We start from the raw sequence: 19639 nt of genomic DNA on the forward strand, positions 1-19639 counted from the left end.
GTCCACAAGTGCGCAGACCCCCACTAACGAGTCTCGGCATGTCGGAATCGAGCTCCATCGTGTCGAGCGTTACTCGGCTCACAAACACGACGGGTTTGGGCAGGAACGTGGACACACGCGCGACCTCAGCCGCCGCTGGTAGACTCTGCGAAAACGACACACCTCCACGTGACCCCCGAGCGACCCGACCAGTCTGGACCGGTCACAGTTAGCCGCGCTGGTGGAGACGCTCGGGTCCGGTATGCCTTAGATCTGACAGGACGTCATTTAATCAGCACAGTCCTAAAAAAGCAATCCTAATGTCACTTACTGCACTGAAGAAGAAATCCAGCCAAATTATTATTCCTTAATTTAGGATTACATATCGTACATCCTGCAACAGTGCAGCAATCAAACTGCTCATATATAAATATATTCTGGGCTATATCAATACCACAGCAAAATCAATAAAGTGCATCAACGTGTGTGAACTGGTCATGCTGAAAGATCAAAGACTCCCAGATATGCCCAGCAGGACAAAACCATCGACTGAAAAACTATTATTAGTCAATTATTTATTTATTATATAATGCTTTGTAGGAAAATACACACAATAAATGCATCTCCGGTGCTCTGCACAGTACTGCATATCTATATGATATACATTGTGGTTCTATACTCTACTCTTTTTTAAGCTATAAAGGAAATATCAAGTCAGACATAACTGATTCTGGATCAGCCTTGTACATTGAGGAAACACTGCCTGTAGTCTGTGACTCTGATCTGGGCTCAGTGCCCATGCTGTGGTCTTCTCCTGATCTAATCAGAGCGAGACAACAAATACGATACAGCAGGAGCTCATCGCCAAGGCAACCAGCTGGCCAATCGCATCTGATGCCAATAGTGAACGTTACATAAATTTGTCTTTTGCGGTTAAAAACAAAACACCTATATAAGACGTGAGTACAACCCTCGCGCACGCATGCACACACACACACACACACACCCACCCACCAACCACCACCCCCACCACCCTTTAACCCCTACCAACATTTCTCCATGGCCCGGTCTGTGTCTGAGCGGTCCGGTCTCTCTGGCCGTCTGAGCTAACCCCTGGCAGACATAGCTCTGTGGATGGCAGGACAGAGACACACACAGACGTGGGGTCGTGACCTTAACCCAAAACCTCAGAGTGAGGCATCACCCACAGTCCCGCAGGACCCCACACACGACCCGCTGGACGTGTGCACATATGCTGGGAATGTAAACAACAGGACGGGGGAAAAAAAAGATAGCATGTGTGAGTGAGTGTGTGTGTGTGTGAGAGGGCGCTCGCGTGCGCGAGTGTATATATGTGCGCGCGTGTGTACACACGTGCTCGGCTCATTTGTTCAAGGCAGTTTGTGTGCAACCTTGAGCAAGCCATCCATCATCCTCTGTGATGTGTACATGCGCTGTGATGAGTAAACACCCTTCAACCTGCCACTCAGAGAGATGAGCAGGCGATACCAGCAGCTCTGAAGACTAACCCAGCCATAGAGAGATGAGGAGGAGACACCAGCCGCTCTGAAGACTAACCCCACTATAGAGAGATGAGCAGGCGATACCAGCGGCTCTGAAGACTAACCCAGCCAAAGAGAGATGAGCAGGCGATACCAGCGGCTCTGAAGACTAACCCCACCGTAGAGAGATGAGCAGGCGATAGCAGTGGCTCTGAAGACTAACCCCACCATAGAGAGATGAGGAGGAGACACCAGCGGCTCTGAAGACTAACCCAGCCAAAGAGAGATGAGCGGGCGATACCAGCGGCTCTGAAGACTAACCCCACCATAGAGAGATGAGCAGGCGATAGCAGTGGCTCTGAAGACTAACCCCACCATAGAGAGATGAGGAGGAGACACCAGCGGCTCCGAAGACTAACCCAGCCATAGAGAGATGAGCGGGCGATACCAGCGGCTCTGAAGACTAACCCCACCGTAGAGAGATGAGGAGGAGACACCAGCGGCTCGTGACTAGAGGCAATATAGGAAAACAAACTCGACATTTTTGAGACATTCATATTCCATTGTAACACTCTTCATGGCCACAAAAACCTCACAAAATGCCATTTTAATAAACTGTGAAAAATGCAGATGTGTTTGGGGGAAAAACTGAAATCTTCCTTAAAGCAAGAAAAATGAAATGAAACAAAAAAGAAAAGAGTGAAAGTTTGATGTCGTTTGTTTGACGGCGTTTGTTTTAGAGGATCGATGGGGCTCTTCTTCCCAAAAACTCCGGCAGATTACTTGTGCTCAGAATTGTTTGTAGGGCAAACATCCATTCAGCAAGGAGCTAATCTGAGGAGATTATACTGTCTCCAGGAAACTGATTTCAAACTGGGCAGAGAATGCAAAAGTTGTAAAGGAAAGGGAACAGGAAAAGGATACGACATTGAAGGGCAGGACAGCACAGGACAGGACACACAGCACAGGACAGGACAGCACAGGACAGGACAGCACAGGACAGGACAGCACAGGACAGGACAGCACAGGACAGGACAGCACAGGACAGGACAGCACAGGACAGCACAGGACAGCACAGGACAGCACAGGACAGCACAGGACAGCACAGGACAGGAAACACAGGACAGCACAGGACAGCACAGGACAGGAAACAACAGGGCAGGACAGCACAGGACAGGAAACAACAGGGCAGGACAGCACAGGACAGGAAACAACAGGGCAGGACAGCACAGGACAGGAAACAACAGGGCAGGACAGCACAGGACAGGAAACAACAGGGCAGGACAGCACAGGACAGGAAACAACAGGGCAGGACAGCACAGGACAGGAAACAACAGGGCAGGACAGCACAGGACAGGAAACAACAGGGCAGGACAGCACAGGACAGGAAACACAGGGCAGGACAGCACAGGACAGGAAACAACAGGGCAGGACAGCACAGGACAGGAAACAACAGGGCAGGACAGCACAGGACAGGAAACAACAGGGCAGGACAGCACAGGACAGGAAACAACAGGGCAGGACAGCACAGGACAGGAAACAACAGGGCAGGAAACAACAGGGCAGGACAGCACAGGACAGGAAACAACAGGGCAGGACAGCACAGGACAGGAAACAACAGGGCAGGACAGCACAGGACAGGAAACAACAGGGCAGGACAGCACAGGACAGGAAACAACAGGGCAGGACAGCACAGGACAGGAAACACAGGGCAGGACAGCACAGGACAGGAAACAACAGGGCAGGACAGCACAGGACAGGAAACACAGGAAAAACAAAGTCACTGTTCAGAGCTCAGAGGCCTCTGCCCTAACGCTAACAGCTCCCTGCATCACCCTATCAGAGCCATAAGAACTCTTCTGTTAGAAGAGAGTAGATCTAGACTGTGTGTGTGTGTGTGTGTGTGTGTGTGTGTGTCAGCAGGCTACTTCTTTCCATCCCCTGGAACACTCTGTGAGCTGTCAGCCTACATGTCTGTGTCAATCAACATCCTCACCTGCTCCCAGAATCCCCCCCACACCTACCCCCCCCCCCCCCCACACACACACACACACACCTACGCGCGCCCCTTGATCGGCCTCGAAAGAGCACAGCACTGCTGAGCACAGCCAGGGATCGAGAAAACATACACTACCCACAAGAGAGAGAAAGAGAGAGAAAGGGAGCACAATATTCCAACACTCTCCCCATCTAAAACAGTAAATCAGCCTCCGTGCTATTTTGCCCAAGCAGAACCAGGTGTCCGGGTCCATCTGCCCAGCCTGTGACGAGGGACCGGCGAGGCCAGCGAGGCCCTCGGCACAGAGCCTGTGCCACAACAGACACGACCGCCATCCCTGGAGTTCCTCACTCGGCAGGAGCACGACACAGAGGAGGGTTACGTGGGAACGCTAGGGAGGCAGCGAAGGACTGGGCGGAGGCTGGGTGGAGCAGAGAGGTAGAGGCAGAGAGGTGTGGCAGAGAGATAGAGGCAGAGAGGTGGGGCAGAGAGATTGGGGCAGAGAAGTAGAGGCAGAGAGGTGGAGGCGGAGAGGTGGGGGCGCTAAATTGTCCTTCTGTCTCCCGTCATTCCTCAGGTCTCTCACTTCTACATTTCACACTCTAAACTAGAACATGAGCTCCTACAAACCCAAATCCATTTTAATTCAGTCGGAGCAGTTTCCACCACAGCTGTCGTTCCTGGGAAACACGGCCACTGGGTTCCCGGGAGGGAAACTAGCCTCCACCCGCACCTCCACAGTCATAAAGGTGGAAAAGACTCCGTCCACTCCGTCCTAGCCAGGCTCCACACGCGCGCTCTCCTAGCGTGAACCGTAAAGAAGCGGAATCTGGAGCAAGAAAATCAAAATAATAAGGACGAACGACGACGAAACCATTTCTTTTTTTCTCCCGAATTTAGCACTCAGTGAAGCGTGGAACAGCTCTAATAAACCACGCAATCTGGAGCGCGCATTACCGTGGTAACGCCATCATAGCTCCTGCTGGAGCGGCCGTTAGACGCCGGGCTGAGGGAGCGAATGGCTGAGGTGCAGCGCGCCCCAGTGCACCATGGGTAATGGCGGTCTGAGGGAGCTGTCAGGAAGGCCAAATTACATTTTGATTTGTGAGCCGTGTGGGGCGCGGGTCTCGTCTGGCCTGCTAGCGCGATTGTGCGATCATTTGAAAGCTGTTTCACCACCAGGACACAAATCACACACCCAATTACAGTACTTTATGATTCATAAACTCAAGAGATTTTTTTTGTATTATGTGGAGGTTTCAGTGCGTGTGTGTGTGCACGTGTGTGTGTGAGTGTACACGTGCATCTCATTTTATGGAAGCAGATTCCATTATTAATTCAAGGGCCAACATGCGCGTCGTAAGAGGAAACTTGAGTGTATACACACACACACACACACACACACACACACACACACACGCATGCGCGCGCTCTTATGCTGCCAGATCACCCAGTGAGACACGTTGCTGCTGCTGCTGCTGACATACGAAGCATCCATCAGTCAGAACCTTTTTACCAAATATTCCTGACTACGAATAATAATAAAAGTAGAAACATCAGAACATCTCGTCCCACCGGAGAACCTGGATGGAGTAGCTCTGGTCCACCCAGGCCCATCTTCAAAGATGGACAACACAACGAACAAAAGCATCTGGATAGAGGAAGGGCAAGAGAGAGAGAAAGCGAGAGAGAGAGAGAGAGAGAGAGAGGAAGAACCAGATGGCAGGGACATGGTGAAGTGGTGGTTCAGACAGAGACATATGGTCCGCCACTGCTGACGGAGACGAACAGTCACTATGAAGTTAGCAGATTCTGGTCATCGCCACGACGACGGACCCGAGGCAGCTGCCAGTGGGAGTGCCGCGGCACCGAGGCAAGCCGTCCAGCCGCAGGTGCGGGAATCTCTGAAACCTTGTTAACCTGAACCAAACGGGACTCGCTCCTTAAAATAAAACTCATTACTGAAAGTCATCACCTCGACCCAACGCTGAGCGAGTGAGAGGCAGTCTGAGGCAGAGGTGTGCAAACAAGCCGTGTCGCTACGTTCCAGCGAGTCCTGCATCAGCGTTGAGGAGCGTCTGATCTCCCAGCGCTCCTTTAACACCAGCACGGGACGCGGAGAACCCTCCGACACACGGCAGAGTCGGCGCGCCGGCGAGGATGATGGAAAATTATAGAGCACGCACCGTCGTCTTCAAAGCAATTGCCCTCAACGCGGCCCACCTCGCTTCAGCCATTAGAGCCGATAACTACCCAATCAGAGAGGAAACGGAGATGAGCGGAAAGATCTGAGCCCGGCCCGGAGAAAAGATCTCTTCCTCCGCAGCAACGACGCGAACGGCAGGAGTTTGAACGCGCCGCCGCGCCTTAACATTGGAATCGCCCAATCCGTGCGGCCTTGGCGGGCGTTTCCGGGGTCGCGCCCAGACAAGGCTTACGAAACAAGGGAGCGTGGACACGTGAGAGAAGGAGGGAGTGCGCACCTCCACCCCGAGCGTTTACGGCCCTGCGGCACGGGCTTTTCCGGACCCGCCGACGAGAAGGGAGACGAAGACGAAGTCGGAATAATGAATCATGGAAAGACAGGAACGAGGCGGAAAAAGGGAGCTATGGAGGAAAGAAGAAAAGAAATGATTCAGACATTAAAATTACAATAAAGGCAGGAGGGGTCCGGACAGCGGGGCAAGGCGTCAGTACGCCAGTATCCCACGGCGTCATACTGTCAGTCACGGCGCAGCGCGGAACCAGGAGGGTCACAGCACCACACACCACACACACCCCCAAACCCCCACACACAGACCACACCACCTCACACACACACACAGACACACACACACAGACCACACCACCTCACACACACACACACACACACACACACACACACACACACACACACACACACCACACCACCTCACACATACACACAACAACATCATAGAAATATTACAGCAGAGGCTGTACGATAAACACTACAGGACTGCGATCGTCGCTGTTTTTTTCTGAGACGGAAGAACGAGACTCGTCTAAACGTGCTTCCATATTCCTCATGGCCATTGGGGGTCTCGGCCGGCCCTGGAGGACACGCACATCCCCGTAGACACCGCACAGGCCGGTCCGGAACATTCTATGAGTGGAAAATCCATCACCATGTACACAGCAGATGCAAGTGTCAAAGCAACCAATGGCACAAAGCGCTGGCCAAAACTAATGAAACTCTCTGATTGGCTGAAGAAAAACGAGGCGTGCGCCTGCAGGGCTGACATTGGGGCAGGGGGAGAAGGGATTTGTCTTCATTAGACGCGTTCCCAGGGAAGCGGCAGGCGAGACGCGCCCCCCTCGCCCATCCCACGTGCGGACGCTGTGTTACACAGCCTACACCAGGCCGTAAAAACGACCCCTTTAATTACAGTGAGCTCATATTCCCACGCTGGAACCGGGTCAACCCCGGTGCTGGAGTCTCCTCGTTGCTAAGACAGACGTCCTGCACATCTGTCGGGTGGTACAGCTACAGGACACGGTGTCACCTCTCAGACTGTAGATTTCATTTCCAGCATCTTGGGGGAAAAAACACTTGGTTTTCTAATTAAGCTGCAGTGACTCTTGTGTTTTGTAACCGCTGGCCCAGAACCACTTGTTTCTGAGTGTGTGTGTGTGTGTGTGTGTGTGTGTGTGTGTGTGTGTGTGTCTGTCTGTCTCACTGAGTTCCTTCACTGATCAAACTCTAATGAGCAGCCTAGGGTGAATGGTTTAGAGTGGACAGACAACACACCACACCACCTGACCCCACCACCAGTCTGGAAGCCAAACAGAGGGACACGTGTAGAGACAGGTGTAGGGACAGGTGTAGGGACAGGTGTAGAGACAGACGTAGGGACAGGCGTAGGGACAGGCGTAGGGACAGGCGTAGGGACAGGCGTAGAGACAGCTGCGCCTTCCTTAGCATCAAGAACTGCAGCCAATCAGCAGACAGCGCAGACCCCTTCAAGAAAAAAAAAGCACCAGCATTCTCTCTGGTCTTCCTGGACAACTTTTAGATTCTTTCTGTGTTCTTTGTTCTACTTTCACGTCTTCTCTGAATAGAAAGACAAATATCACTTAAAAAAAAACACACACACACACCTTCTTTCCTCAGGAACTGAAATATAGACCTTATGCCATAAATGTTCTGGTACATTTTTTAGAATATCTTTCCATATAGGGTGGATCTAAAGTGCTATAAATCACTGGAGGTATATATATATATATATATGTGTGTGTGTGAGATGCGGGGACATGGATGCAGGCCGGGCCACAGAGCCGTGGGAGCGAGCCCAGCTGGGCTGTGCGGTGCTGGTGGCCATCTCACATGTTCACAGCAACCAATAACACATCAAATCTACTCCGATCTGTCCCACCTGCACGGCCTTACACGCTACCATCACACCAGCACAGATCCTCTCTCTCTCTCTCTCTCTCTCTCTCTCTCTCTCTCTCTCTCTCTCTCTCTCTCTCTCACACACACACACACACACACACACACACACACACACACACACACACACACACACACACACACATCCCAGCAGCACCTCTATGCTGAGTTTTCCTTCCCCAAGCCACCAGAAAAATATCCTGTTGATCCGCCCTCCTGTAGCCACGCCGCCCGGCGTTTTGGCGCACGCGGGCCTCCCCAAAGCCCCGCCGTGAGCCGCGAGATAAGAGCAGATCGCAGGCGCCAGAGACGAAGCCTGGAGCAAACAGCTGGCGGATCAGTCTGTGGACAGAGGCCAGACGGCCCGGGCTTAGGGGCGGCGGCTGAGGCGTAAGCCCCGCCCTCCAGGGGCCGGCCGGTACGCCCCTCTCGACACGCGACGTCTGTGCTGAGCGGGGAGCTCAGGAGGAAGGTGGATAGACTTGTCCTCGAAAATAAAAGAATCGATGAATTAAACATGCGGTGTGCGTGTCTGTGTGCGTGTGTGCGCTCTATACACCAGCACAAACAGAGAATAGGTTGCGTAGCACAGAGAGAAACAGACCGAAGGACCCTAGAAAAGAACCAAAAGTATGTATTTCTACAAAACAAATCAATGGAGGCAAGACACATCCAGTCCGTCGTTTTGCATTCTGCTTTTGTTTTTATTTTTTGTTGGTTTCTTTTTGTTGTTCCATAACACCCTCTGAACAAGAGACAGACGAACACAGGCACCAAGCATTTAAAAAAAAAGAAAGATGTGATTTTGGTTTGCTCGTCACACAGCACCTGGTCTTCTGTGAGCTTTGTGAAAACCAAAATATGATCACTTTAGTATTTACAGAGGAGTAGGCAGTATTTACATTGGAGCAGTCAGTATTTGCAGGTGACCGGGCAGTATTTAAAGTGGAGTAGGCAGTAATTACATTGGAGTGGGGGGTATTTACAGGTGAGCGGGCGGTATTTACATTGGAGCAGGCGGTATTTACTAGGGAGCAGGCAGTATTTAAAGGGGAGTCGTATTATTATTTTGCTAACACAGATTCCTGTGTTAGTATGTACATGTAAGCAACTTAATGCTCCCCATTAATTTCTTTTGGTGTTAGCATGTGTGTTGTTATGAAGAAGAGCTTGTGTTGGCCACGGCGCTCTGGCTGAGCGAGCGTGCACGTGTGACTCACTCAGTCTCTTGGCTGCCTCCAGGGCCTCAGCAGGCGTGTCAGCCACGAAGAACCGCTGGACGCTCACGCCACACTCCCGCATCAGCTTCTTACTCTGGAACTCCTGCAGGTTTAGCCATCTTCTGGGGCTCACCCTCGTCAGCTGGAAACACACACACATACACACATGCGCACACACACCGTCATTCACCACAGCATTCACAATCAAGTGCCCTGAAGTCTCCCGGTCCATTCACAAACTGTGATTATTAATAAAGAACCTCGGCGCCTGTATTATGCATGTACGCCAGTAGCACAAAGGCACGGGGCGCTTACAGTGGTGGTAGACAAAACACGCACGCGCGCGCACACACACACACACACAAATACATGCGAACAGACACACTTCTTGAGCTCGCAGTGGTGGTGGATAAATCATGTTCAAACTTTGTCAACAATGGAACACCACCACGAACCATCTACTGGTCTGCTGGTGTTTCTTCTAACCCACAATCGAGCTCTGTGGGGGCACTTATGCATACCCCCCCCGCTCTCCATGGTGTTGGAGGGGGCAACTCTCTGGAGTGGGATCCTGCCCCCCCAGTGGGAATAATGAGACAGATGGGCCGCCAGCGAATGCCGCACTCGGAAATGTGTGTTCAGCACCCAGCGCAGACACCACCACTGTTGAGCGGACAGGGGAGGGATTTCAGTGGGAAGTGGGCCGGAGTCCAGGAGTGTTTTCTTTGGTGTTGGCAGGTGGGTTCATTATTAGGAGATATTGTGTGTGTGTGTGTGTGTGCGCGCGCGTGCTGTGATCGGTGAAAGTAAGAACAAAGCTATTAAGTTTCAGGAAACAGAGCAGAGGGAAATGATGAGAAAGGAAATCGAGAAATAGGGAGAAAGAGAGAGAGAACAGAGAGAGAGAGAGAGAGAGAACAGAGAGAGAGAGAGAGCGAGAGAGAGAAAGAGGGGGAGAGAGAAAAAGAGAGGAGGGGAGAGAGAGGGAGGGGGAGTGTAGATGAGGGCGAGGCAGAGAGAGGAAGAGAGAAGAAGTGAATTAAAACAAAGGATGGAATTCAGTGGTTTAATATCTGAGTGAGAGTGGGTGTGGCCACGCTCCATCACGAGAGAGTGGGTGTGGCCACGCTCCATCACGAGAGAGTGGGTGTGGCCACGCTCCATCACGAGAGAGTGGGTGTGGCCACGCTCCATCACGAGAGAGTGGGTGTGGCCACGCTCCATCACGAGAGAGTGGGTGTGGCCACGCTCCATCACGAGAGAGTGGGTGTGGCCACGCTCCATCACGAGAGAGTGGGTGTGGCCACGCTCCATCACGAGGGAGAGTGACGCAAAGATCTTTCCTCATCAGACCACCCAGCCACGCGCTCTGCGGTGTAAACATCCGTTAACTCCGGGCTGGAACCTTCACTCCCTCTGACACACACGCACCGGCTACGGAGCATCTGAGCACTTGGGATTATTGATGTAATTGGGAATAAGTAACATCAGAAAACAGCACCGGTGCGCAATCACACACACACACACACACACCCACACCCACCCACCAGCCTGCCTGCACTCTGGTCAGATGTGATAGTCACACAGCAACTGCTGCTGGAAGACATTTTAAAAATTGAGTCTAATTGAGTCTCTCTGTCAGATTTCATCAGAAATCTGGTACAGGCTGGGAGGATGAGGGGTGTGTGTGTGTGTGTGTGTGTGTGTGTGTGTGTGTGTGTGTGTCCCAGTTCTTTGCCTAAGCCCTAAGGTCCTCCTTACAGTGTACACTGATGACACTCATGGCAGGGTGTAGGCGTTTAGGGTGTAGATGGGTTGTGAGCTGAACAGGGCCACACACATGCTGGGTCCATATGCCGGTCTGACCCGCCAGCGCAGTGTCACCTGTTTAATCTGAACGTCTACACACGATAAACAGGTGAATTCTCACCACTGCATGAAGCCAAAACACCAGACAGCGAGTCGTGTGCTAGACGTTAACTAGCGTGAACGAGCCCGTTTAGGTTCCCTTAACACTCCGCGTACATTCCTCAACCAGCCTACAGAACATCACGAGAAAACAGTAAAATGGAAATGTAGGAATTTCTAAATGACTGGTTACTATCCCTTTATCAAGCATATATTACATCTGGATGAGAAAATGTACGAAAACTCCATTTTACTAAATAAAAAGTCAGCTCCCGTCACGCCAGCATGAGGACACAATGTTGCTTGTGTGCATAAGTTTGCTTGAATGTCATTTCAATGCAACGTAATGTTGAGCACTACAAGTCTTTAGGTTTGTAGTGTGATATTAACAGAAAATGGGTTTCCACCATCAACTGTCATGAGGCAAATCTATGAAAACCTCAGTGCCTGGATAATGTGTGTTAATAACAGTCAGATAAATAGTGCTTCAGGAGTGTGGTCTAATGTGGACTTATGAGAGGGTGGGGTGTGTGTGTGTGTGTGCGTGTGTGTGTGTGCGTGCGCATGCGTGAGTGAGTGTGTGTGAAAGGGGATGAGGGTATATACGAGTTTGTAACCCAGCTCATCATCTGTGGAGCTGGTAGACAAAGCTGCCTTGGTCGACCATCCCAACTCGAGCCAGAACCGAACACCTGAGCAAAACTACCTCACAGAAACGCCTGAATATCTCTGGAGCTCAAACGTTCCCACTGACCCGGCACGCTCCAGGTGTTGGCCCGCCAGCGGAACATTCTAGAAACTTCCTGACAGGTGGGCCATGCCAGCTCAGCGTAACGGAAGACCTTGGGCTCTGATCCAGAGGTTGGGCGCTGCCTGTCCTTACGAGACCAGCTGGGGCCCAGGTCGCTTGCCCAAGGGCACAGTGGTGCCAAACACCGACACACAGTGTACCAGGCCAAACTCATACATCATCATCATCTTCATCGTCATCACACGCACACACGCTTGGAGAAGCCCAGCCTCATGCTGCGCGCTGGAATTTTAGAGACTCATTTTTTTCTCTTCTGAAATGTTAATAAACATAAGAACCAGTTTCACCAAGACAAATTCCTTCCTCGTGGGTCCATGTGCCAGAAAAGTGGTCAGTTACATGGTTTGCGATTCAGATTGCCCTCCATCCCAAAGAAAAGACAGGAAACAGGAAGTGGTCATCACCTACAACAGCGTCTCTGCACGGCTGCCGTTCTGATCCACTTAATGACCCAAGCGACAGAACAGCCATGACTGAGCTCTCATTCTGCATGGACAGAGCCTTTTGGGAATGGTTTTGGGAATGCCAGCGTGAGAAAGGTTCAGTTGGCACTGCCTGGCAGGCTTATTAGCACATGTTTAGCGCACGTTTAGCATGCAGCCTGACTAAAAATGAGACATCAGAGCAGAGCCAGTGAAGCACCTTGAATCTGGAGGGGAGAAGAAAGAAGAACAGAGACAGAGAGAGAGAGAGAGAGAGAGAAAGGAGGACCTTGAGAGGGAGAGAGATGCACGCATCTCTCCTAGCGATGGAGCCAGGCCCCCCACGCGACTGCCAGCCAGGGAGTAGCACGCCAGTCTGCGACAGGCACACGACGCCCACCCACGCTGCACCGCGCCCATCACAGGGGCTGACAAACGTCTCAGTCCAGACTGAGGTTCAGGAGACCCCTGAAACCAGAGAGCACCTGATATATGGGCGGGGGGGTCTAGTCATAGAGTACCAACGTCTGACGCCGTTACGCAGTCGGGACACAAAAAAGGAGTTACCGACAGATCTTAAAAACATGGTGATTACCGGCAAGATTGCATTATAGTTACTGCTTTTTTTCCTGGATAAGTTGTTTATAGGCGTGCGTCAAGCGTGAGTGCGTGAAGAGGGCTCACCCAGACGTTGAGCCACGTTGCAAAACACAGCATTCCAGCGTGATGCGATTTGCAAGGCAAGAACTCCTGCAAAACTTTAAATTGGACCAGTTCACCCTCTCTCTCTCTGCAGACAAGCTTAAGGCATGCCACTACCACAGAAAGAATCTTGTTCTCGCCGATGTCAACACTAACCGGACCTATCCGGGGTGTTTACACTGGTGTTTACATCCCAGTTTGACAGGACTGGACTGCGTAGACATTCTGCTGGCCTGCAGAGAAGGTCTGTGTTTACACGGACAGCTTTTATCTCTGCTGGGTTGCTCGTGAGATATTCACTGTCTGATGCCAGGGAATTTCCTCCACGGACAAAGGAGCTGAGGTCACAGCAGAGGTCACGGCGGAGGTCAGCCCCCGTCTGCTGTGAAAACATCACTCTGACGCTGGGGATGGTGACAGTTTTGGCCAGCGAACAGCCTCCAAAACCTGTGGAGAAGCCTTTGTATGGGGAGGACTCTTACAGGGACATGGGAATTCTGGGAATGTGGGCACTGAAGGCTCCAACTCCACGCGAAAGGAGTGGCCTTCGTGAACAGCTACACGCTGGATGCAGCAGACTTCACGAGGTTGGGGGGGGAAAGCTGCATATTCTACAGAAACGGCCCTGATGGCAGCAGCGGCGGAGAAACTTCATGCTGCTAAAGCTGCCAAACAGTCATCTGTTTTGATTCTTCTAGACCTTTCAGCAGCCTTTGACACAGTGAACCACAACATTCTTCTCTCTGTTCTTTCCAGGCTTGCTGTGACTGGCTCTGCTTGGAGATGGTTTCAGTCCTATCTGGATGGACGGTCCTATCAGGTGACATGGAGAGGATCCACATCCAAACCGTGTAGACTCTCCACTGGTGTTCCACAAGGCTCAGTACTGGGCCCCCTTCTCTTCTCTTTGTAGACTCGTTCTCTTGGTGATGTATCACCATCTTCTCATGGTTTCTCCTACCACTGCTATGCCGATGCCACTCAATTATTTCTTTCTTTTCCACCCTCTGACACGCAGGTCTCCAGATGTATCTCGGCATGCTTGACTAACATCGCGTCATGGATGACAGCTCACCACTTGAAGCTCAACCCCAGTAAAACTGAGCTTCTGTTCATCCCAGGCACTCCCAACCCTTACAATGACCTTACTGTTTCCTTTGAGAACTCCCTGGTATCACCATCAGAAGCTGCCCGTAGCCTGGGTGTAACTTTTGACAACCAGTTGTCAACTCATATTTCTAATCTAACCCGGTCTTGCAGATTCCTCCTTTGTAACATACGAAGGATTCAACCCTTTCTTTCGCAGGAGGCTACCCAGGTGCTTGTGCAGTCTCTTGTGATCTCAAAGCTAGACTACTGCAACTCGCTACTTGCTGGTCTTCCTCTAAAAGCCATCAAACCTCTACAACTTGTCCAGAATGCAGCAGCACGACTGGTCTTCAATCTTCCAAAGTTCACACGTTACTCCACTGCTGCGCTCCCTTCATTGGCTCCCAGTAGCTGCACGCATCAGATTTAAAACCTTGATGCTTGCCTACAAAGCCAAAAATAGACCAGCCCCTTCATACATGAGGTCAATGGTCAAAGCCCGATCCGTACCTCGAGTACTTCGAACCTCAAGTGCGGCTCGGCTTGAAATACTTTGCTTCAGGTCTCATGGACGACAAGCATGGAGACTATTTTCTATCCTGGCTCCAAGATGGTGGAATGAACTCCAGCTTGCTGTCCAGACAGCAGAGTCCCTTGCAGTCTTCAAACGCAGACTGAAGACCCATCTATTCATGGAATATTTAAAGGACAACTGACACTGCTCCCTTATTGACTGACTAATTTAGTACTTATTGTAGGGTATTGTTTATTACACTGATGTTGTTTAACACACTCTAGCACTTATTGTTTATTGCACTTATCATTGTTTAAGATAGACCTTATATATTTTGTACTTCTAGGTATCAGCATTGATCTCTGTATTCTACTGTATTCTAGTTCATTGGTACGTTAAACTCTAACCTACAGTACTGCACTAGGATATTCTATGAGTAAATGACAAAGAACATTTGTAAGTCGCTCTGGATAAGAGCGTCTGCTAAATGCCGTAAATGTAAATGTCCTAGAAAGAGGGTGGAGCATAGCCCTGGACACGCCCCCACAGCAGGCTTGACTGTGGCGGCACACCTGTCCCGTGCCCCACACGTCTGGACTGAATCACACAGGTGGCTTGTTAGTGATTCTTCTTTCTGTCAGTTCGTTTGGTCAGTTGATGATTATGACTGAAACCAACACCGTTCATCCAATTATTGTTCTGCTCTTCAGTTTTGAGTTCATATACTGGATAATTCCTGACTGTCATAAATTATGCAGTTTTAAAATAGTTAAATAGTTCTTTTTTTTTTTTTCTCCATACAAAGGCCAGATGTTCTACACATTGCTCGTTTTCACAAATCTAAAAAAAGGAGACATTCTATCATTCTCGCAAATCTATTCAAATTAAATATTGATTCAACTTTGATAAGCGACCGTGACAGCTGAGCCACTCTGTCACAATGGAAGACGTGTTAAAGAAAGGACTTGCTTTCTAACGTCGTGTTCTGTTACCCAGAGCCAAGCGCGCTGTGTCAGCAGTTTCCAGCATCGTACGACTGGCTGATGATGTGGTTAAAATGAGCTGTATGCCTTTCATGAAACTAGTTTGGTGTATTGACACTGTAATCTTGTGCAGATGGCAAAAACATTGTGCTATTAGATGGTGTCACATTTATAAGTTTAATAAATCGAAAATAACCTTCATAACTGGAGTGTTGGCAAAACTACTGCCTTCCAGTGTGGTGCACCAGTGTTACCAGTGAACTCACTGGGAGTTAATGGATTAAAATGTAACCCACACGTAACACAAAATAATCAGATTATGTAACTATAAAACAGTAATCAATTAAATTACATTACAGATACATTTTTCACACCCCATTCCTGTACATGGACATAACGCCCAGTGCGGAACCAGGATGGAGTGGGGACGAGATCTGATTGAGACCACCGACCCGTCCGGTGAGACAGACGTCCAGTGCCATACAGGCTAATCTGTGTAAATCAACGTGGAGTGGAAACTCGGAACATATTGCGGAGGTGAGGAAAAGGGCTTCGTTTTCCCAGATGTTTACATTCCCTTTCCTCCGAGTCTTTTTACAATGTCATTTACCTTCATTAATTACACCTGCAGACAGGGGCAGAAGGACGTCATAGCAACCGCTTAGCAAATATTAGCAGTAAATATCAAGTTTCTCGCGTGCTAAATTTAGCCCAACATGTGGCCCAGGAACGCTGGGAGCTGCGGAAACTCCGAGCAGAAGGTGTCGGGGGGCTGGAGCTGGCGGGGAAGCTGCGACCATGCCGTGCCCCAGGAGAGAGCGCTGGGAACGGGCACAGCGTGCAGACGCTCTCCCCCCGGGAGGCTGGTTCAACAGTAATTATCTTCATCGGCACTCGGGAGACTGCCTGGTGAGAGCGAGCCTGAAAACCGCACCACGTGATCCCGGATCAGCACGTGAGGAGATTAGTGAAGGCGGTACGACACACACATACACGACAACAACCTCTAGCACGAGCTCACTGACTGCAGAGAAGCATGCAGGCACAAACACACTGCACACGCGTGCGCACACAGCTTTCACTGATAGTGTTGTTAAAGGAGACTGCGACTCAGACTAAGACAGCCTTCAGGCAGGAGGTGGAAGGGATGCAGCAAAGCCCTGATTCATGAGACACAGAACGTCCAACCGGAGACCATATCAGCCGGGGAGACTCCAACCGGAGACCATACGAGACGTGGAGATTTCAATTTGAGACCATATCCATGAGCGCATCCATCTTACATGACCCCCCCCCCCCCCCACTTCCATCTCTCCCTCATGGGGAAAGACTCCTCCCTCACTAACTGCCACAGATCTCGGTCAAGCTCTTGGACAGTCACGTTCCTGATGCTGTCAACAGACCCAGGGAAAGATCAGGCAAACAACAAACGGCAGACAACAACAACAACAACAAGTGAAAATCTCCATCCCCCATTTGCTCCACACCACCCTCCCGAACCCCATCAGGTCTTCTCACACACAGGCGGCGCAGGCTAACAGGTTAGGAACAGAGGCCTAGTTCATCAGAGAAACGCTTCTAACAGAATGCCGGATGTCCGTCATGCTGACGGCGGTGTGTTTTTAGCAGGCTATGAGCAGACGTCTGCTCTGGATCCGCTCCTGGACGGACAGCACGGGCAGGTCAGAAAGGAGGACCAGGTCCACCTAGTGTGACCGTCAGAGAGCTGGACTCACAGGGACCAGAGAACCAGATGTCCTGCTTGTGTCAGGACATGAGTCACTGTACGAACAAAATGATATTCACACACACAAAATCCCAACAACCTCCATAACCTCCAAAAATATTTCAGTCTGGCTTTACAGTTCCTCCCTCATTAGCATTAACGCAAACATCCGGAGTCCCGGGGGGCCTACATGCCCCAGCTGGATGAGATGGGATTATTTTTTTTTTGGGGGGGGGGGGGGGGCGCATGAGGAAGGGGTGCTGCAGCGGCGACTGTCAGGACGCTCCACTGGGCCAACACGGATGAGGGAATGAGTACTCCCGCCCCGGAAAGTCGGACACCCCCCAAAAAAAATCCTAAAGAAGTGTGGAAAAGAAAAATTGAGGATGAGCTGTACTTTACAGGGCAAAGAGGACATGCGGAGCGTCTTCCTCGGCAGAACGCACAGCGTAATAAATAACGCGCACACAGTCCCTGAGGAGGGAGAAGCGTTTGTATTTATAGGCGCTTATTGACTTTACGAGGCGTCCTTACGAGGCGCGGGACGAGAGAGCCTGGCGGGACGCTCAGCGCAGCTGACGCAACCCTCCCGCGCGCTGAGCTAAAGGACGAAACGCACGGGCCGGTCTGAGACAGGCTCCTCCAACAAGTAAGAGTCTGACAGGCAGTCTGGAATGTTACACTGTCCGGAACGTGTGTGCGTGCGTGCGAGCGAACGAGCGAGCAGGGGAACATGCAGAGGGCAGATTTCTTAACAGGACAGCTTTCCCAGAAGACATGAGCTCATATCTGGGTGTGGCAGGCACCTGTGGGTGTGGCAGGCACACTGTCTACTGTTTTCATGACCGGCGACAGAGGCACTCATGTGGCACAGAGCGGTGCAGGTACAAAGAGGCGGGGTTAGTCTGATCACATGATCAGCAGGTGGGTTCAAATGTGCCCCTGCAATATTCATGGCAATATCCAATCAGATTAATTCCTCACGTTCCCACGGCGCAGCGAGCATGCAGGAACTACACCCTAAGAATTCACAGACAATATGTAATAACATAATAATAATAATAATAAAATTCACAGATAATATGTAATATCATTCTTGGTCCCCATGATGAGAACAACATTTATATTTACATAATTGTGATATGAGTATTAAGATCATTTCAGTGATAAATTTTCCAGGCATGACGACACTCCAACTGTGTAATTCATATTTAATAGACACAACAGAATTGTTTTCCTTATAAAACTTAGATCAGCTGTCTTTATTTAGCGACTGTTCGTGCTCAAACTCCCGCTGTGGGAGGCGGGTCACGTCTCTGTGTGCCTGTGAAAGGTAAGGCAGATGCCATGCTGCAGGATCGCAGACGTGGCTCAAAGCAAGCCTTTCATCAGTCCATTTTGAAGCTTGAGCCACAATGGTACCAGTTCAACCAGTTTGCTGCTGGCTCACTTATTTCTGTCCACCAAATATGCGTTAAAAAGCCACGTCCTACGAAATTAGCCAGACGGCGCGTTAGGTGGCTTTGCACAGTACACAGTTCCACGTTATAACATACACAGGTCAGGCATTACAGTGCGTCTAAAATGCCGCTCCAAAAAACACACGCTTGCGAAACTCGAAGAGCTGACTGAGCAACACTTTAGGAAGACCAAGGTCACAAGGTCGACCCCCAGATCATCACACGTGCCCATGTAACGAGAACTATGTATGGTTGCTCCACGGAAGAACACATACCGAATGCAGTAAAACTTAAACAGCACTCCCTCTACTGACAGAACAGGAGGAGCTCTAGTCTGAAGTCGCTCTGACGACATGCTACGTGTAAACGATACCGAGTTCACAACGATACCAAGTGTACAACGATATCGAGTGTTTCGGTGGACTGCAAAAGACTACAAAAGACAAAGACCTTCTACAGCAAAACCCTTCTGAAAAATGGAAACATAATGAATAAAAACATTCCATTAAGAACAATAGTCTCTTTACGAAGTGAGAGAGGCAAACCTGCAAACAATTACAGTTAAACTCAAAACTAGTAAAAAAAACCTACCACAAATAACAGTCTAATGGGAGAACTCAATACGTAAATGTGTTGCTTGGTATTTGTAGCATTAATCTGATACTGTGAGACAACTGGTTTTTAACAGCCTAAGCGCATCATAGTGTACTGATCCAGGATCAGTTATCTAACCCTCCATTCAAGTGTATTTGTTGGCAGAGGTGAAGTTCTTTTGCTTTGTAATAGTTATTGCGATTTCTGCCTTTGCCAGACAGATACGAAAACACGTCCTGTGTGTGTGTGTGTGTGTGTGTGTGTGTGTGTGTGTGTGTGTGTGTGTGCGTGCGCGCCGGCTCACTCTCAGATGAGAGTT

General features: G+C 50.3%; 1 protein-coding gene across 2 annotated transcripts in view; it reads right to left on the minus strand.

Annotated features, from left to right (window-relative positions):
- Positions 1-19639, minus strand: part of suclg2 (succinate-CoA ligase GDP-forming subunit beta) — a 74705-nt gene that overhangs the window by 48061 nt on the left and 7005 nt on the right. For both annotated transcript variants that reach the window (XM_035520438.2, XM_035520439.2), the window contains exon 2: positions 9112-9253. In XM_035520438.2, the coding sequence (XP_035376331.1) occupies positions 9112-9253 (142 nt within the window). The remainder of the gene's footprint in view (positions 1-9111; positions 9254-19639) is intronic.

The sequence above is a fragment of the Electrophorus electricus genome, chromosome 22 (genome assembly GCF_041902795.1).
Source record: "Electrophorus electricus isolate QZ-2024a chromosome 22, ASM4190279v1, whole genome shotgun sequence".
Taxonomy (NCBI): domain Eukaryota; kingdom Metazoa; phylum Chordata; class Actinopteri; order Gymnotiformes; family Gymnotidae; genus Electrophorus; species Electrophorus electricus.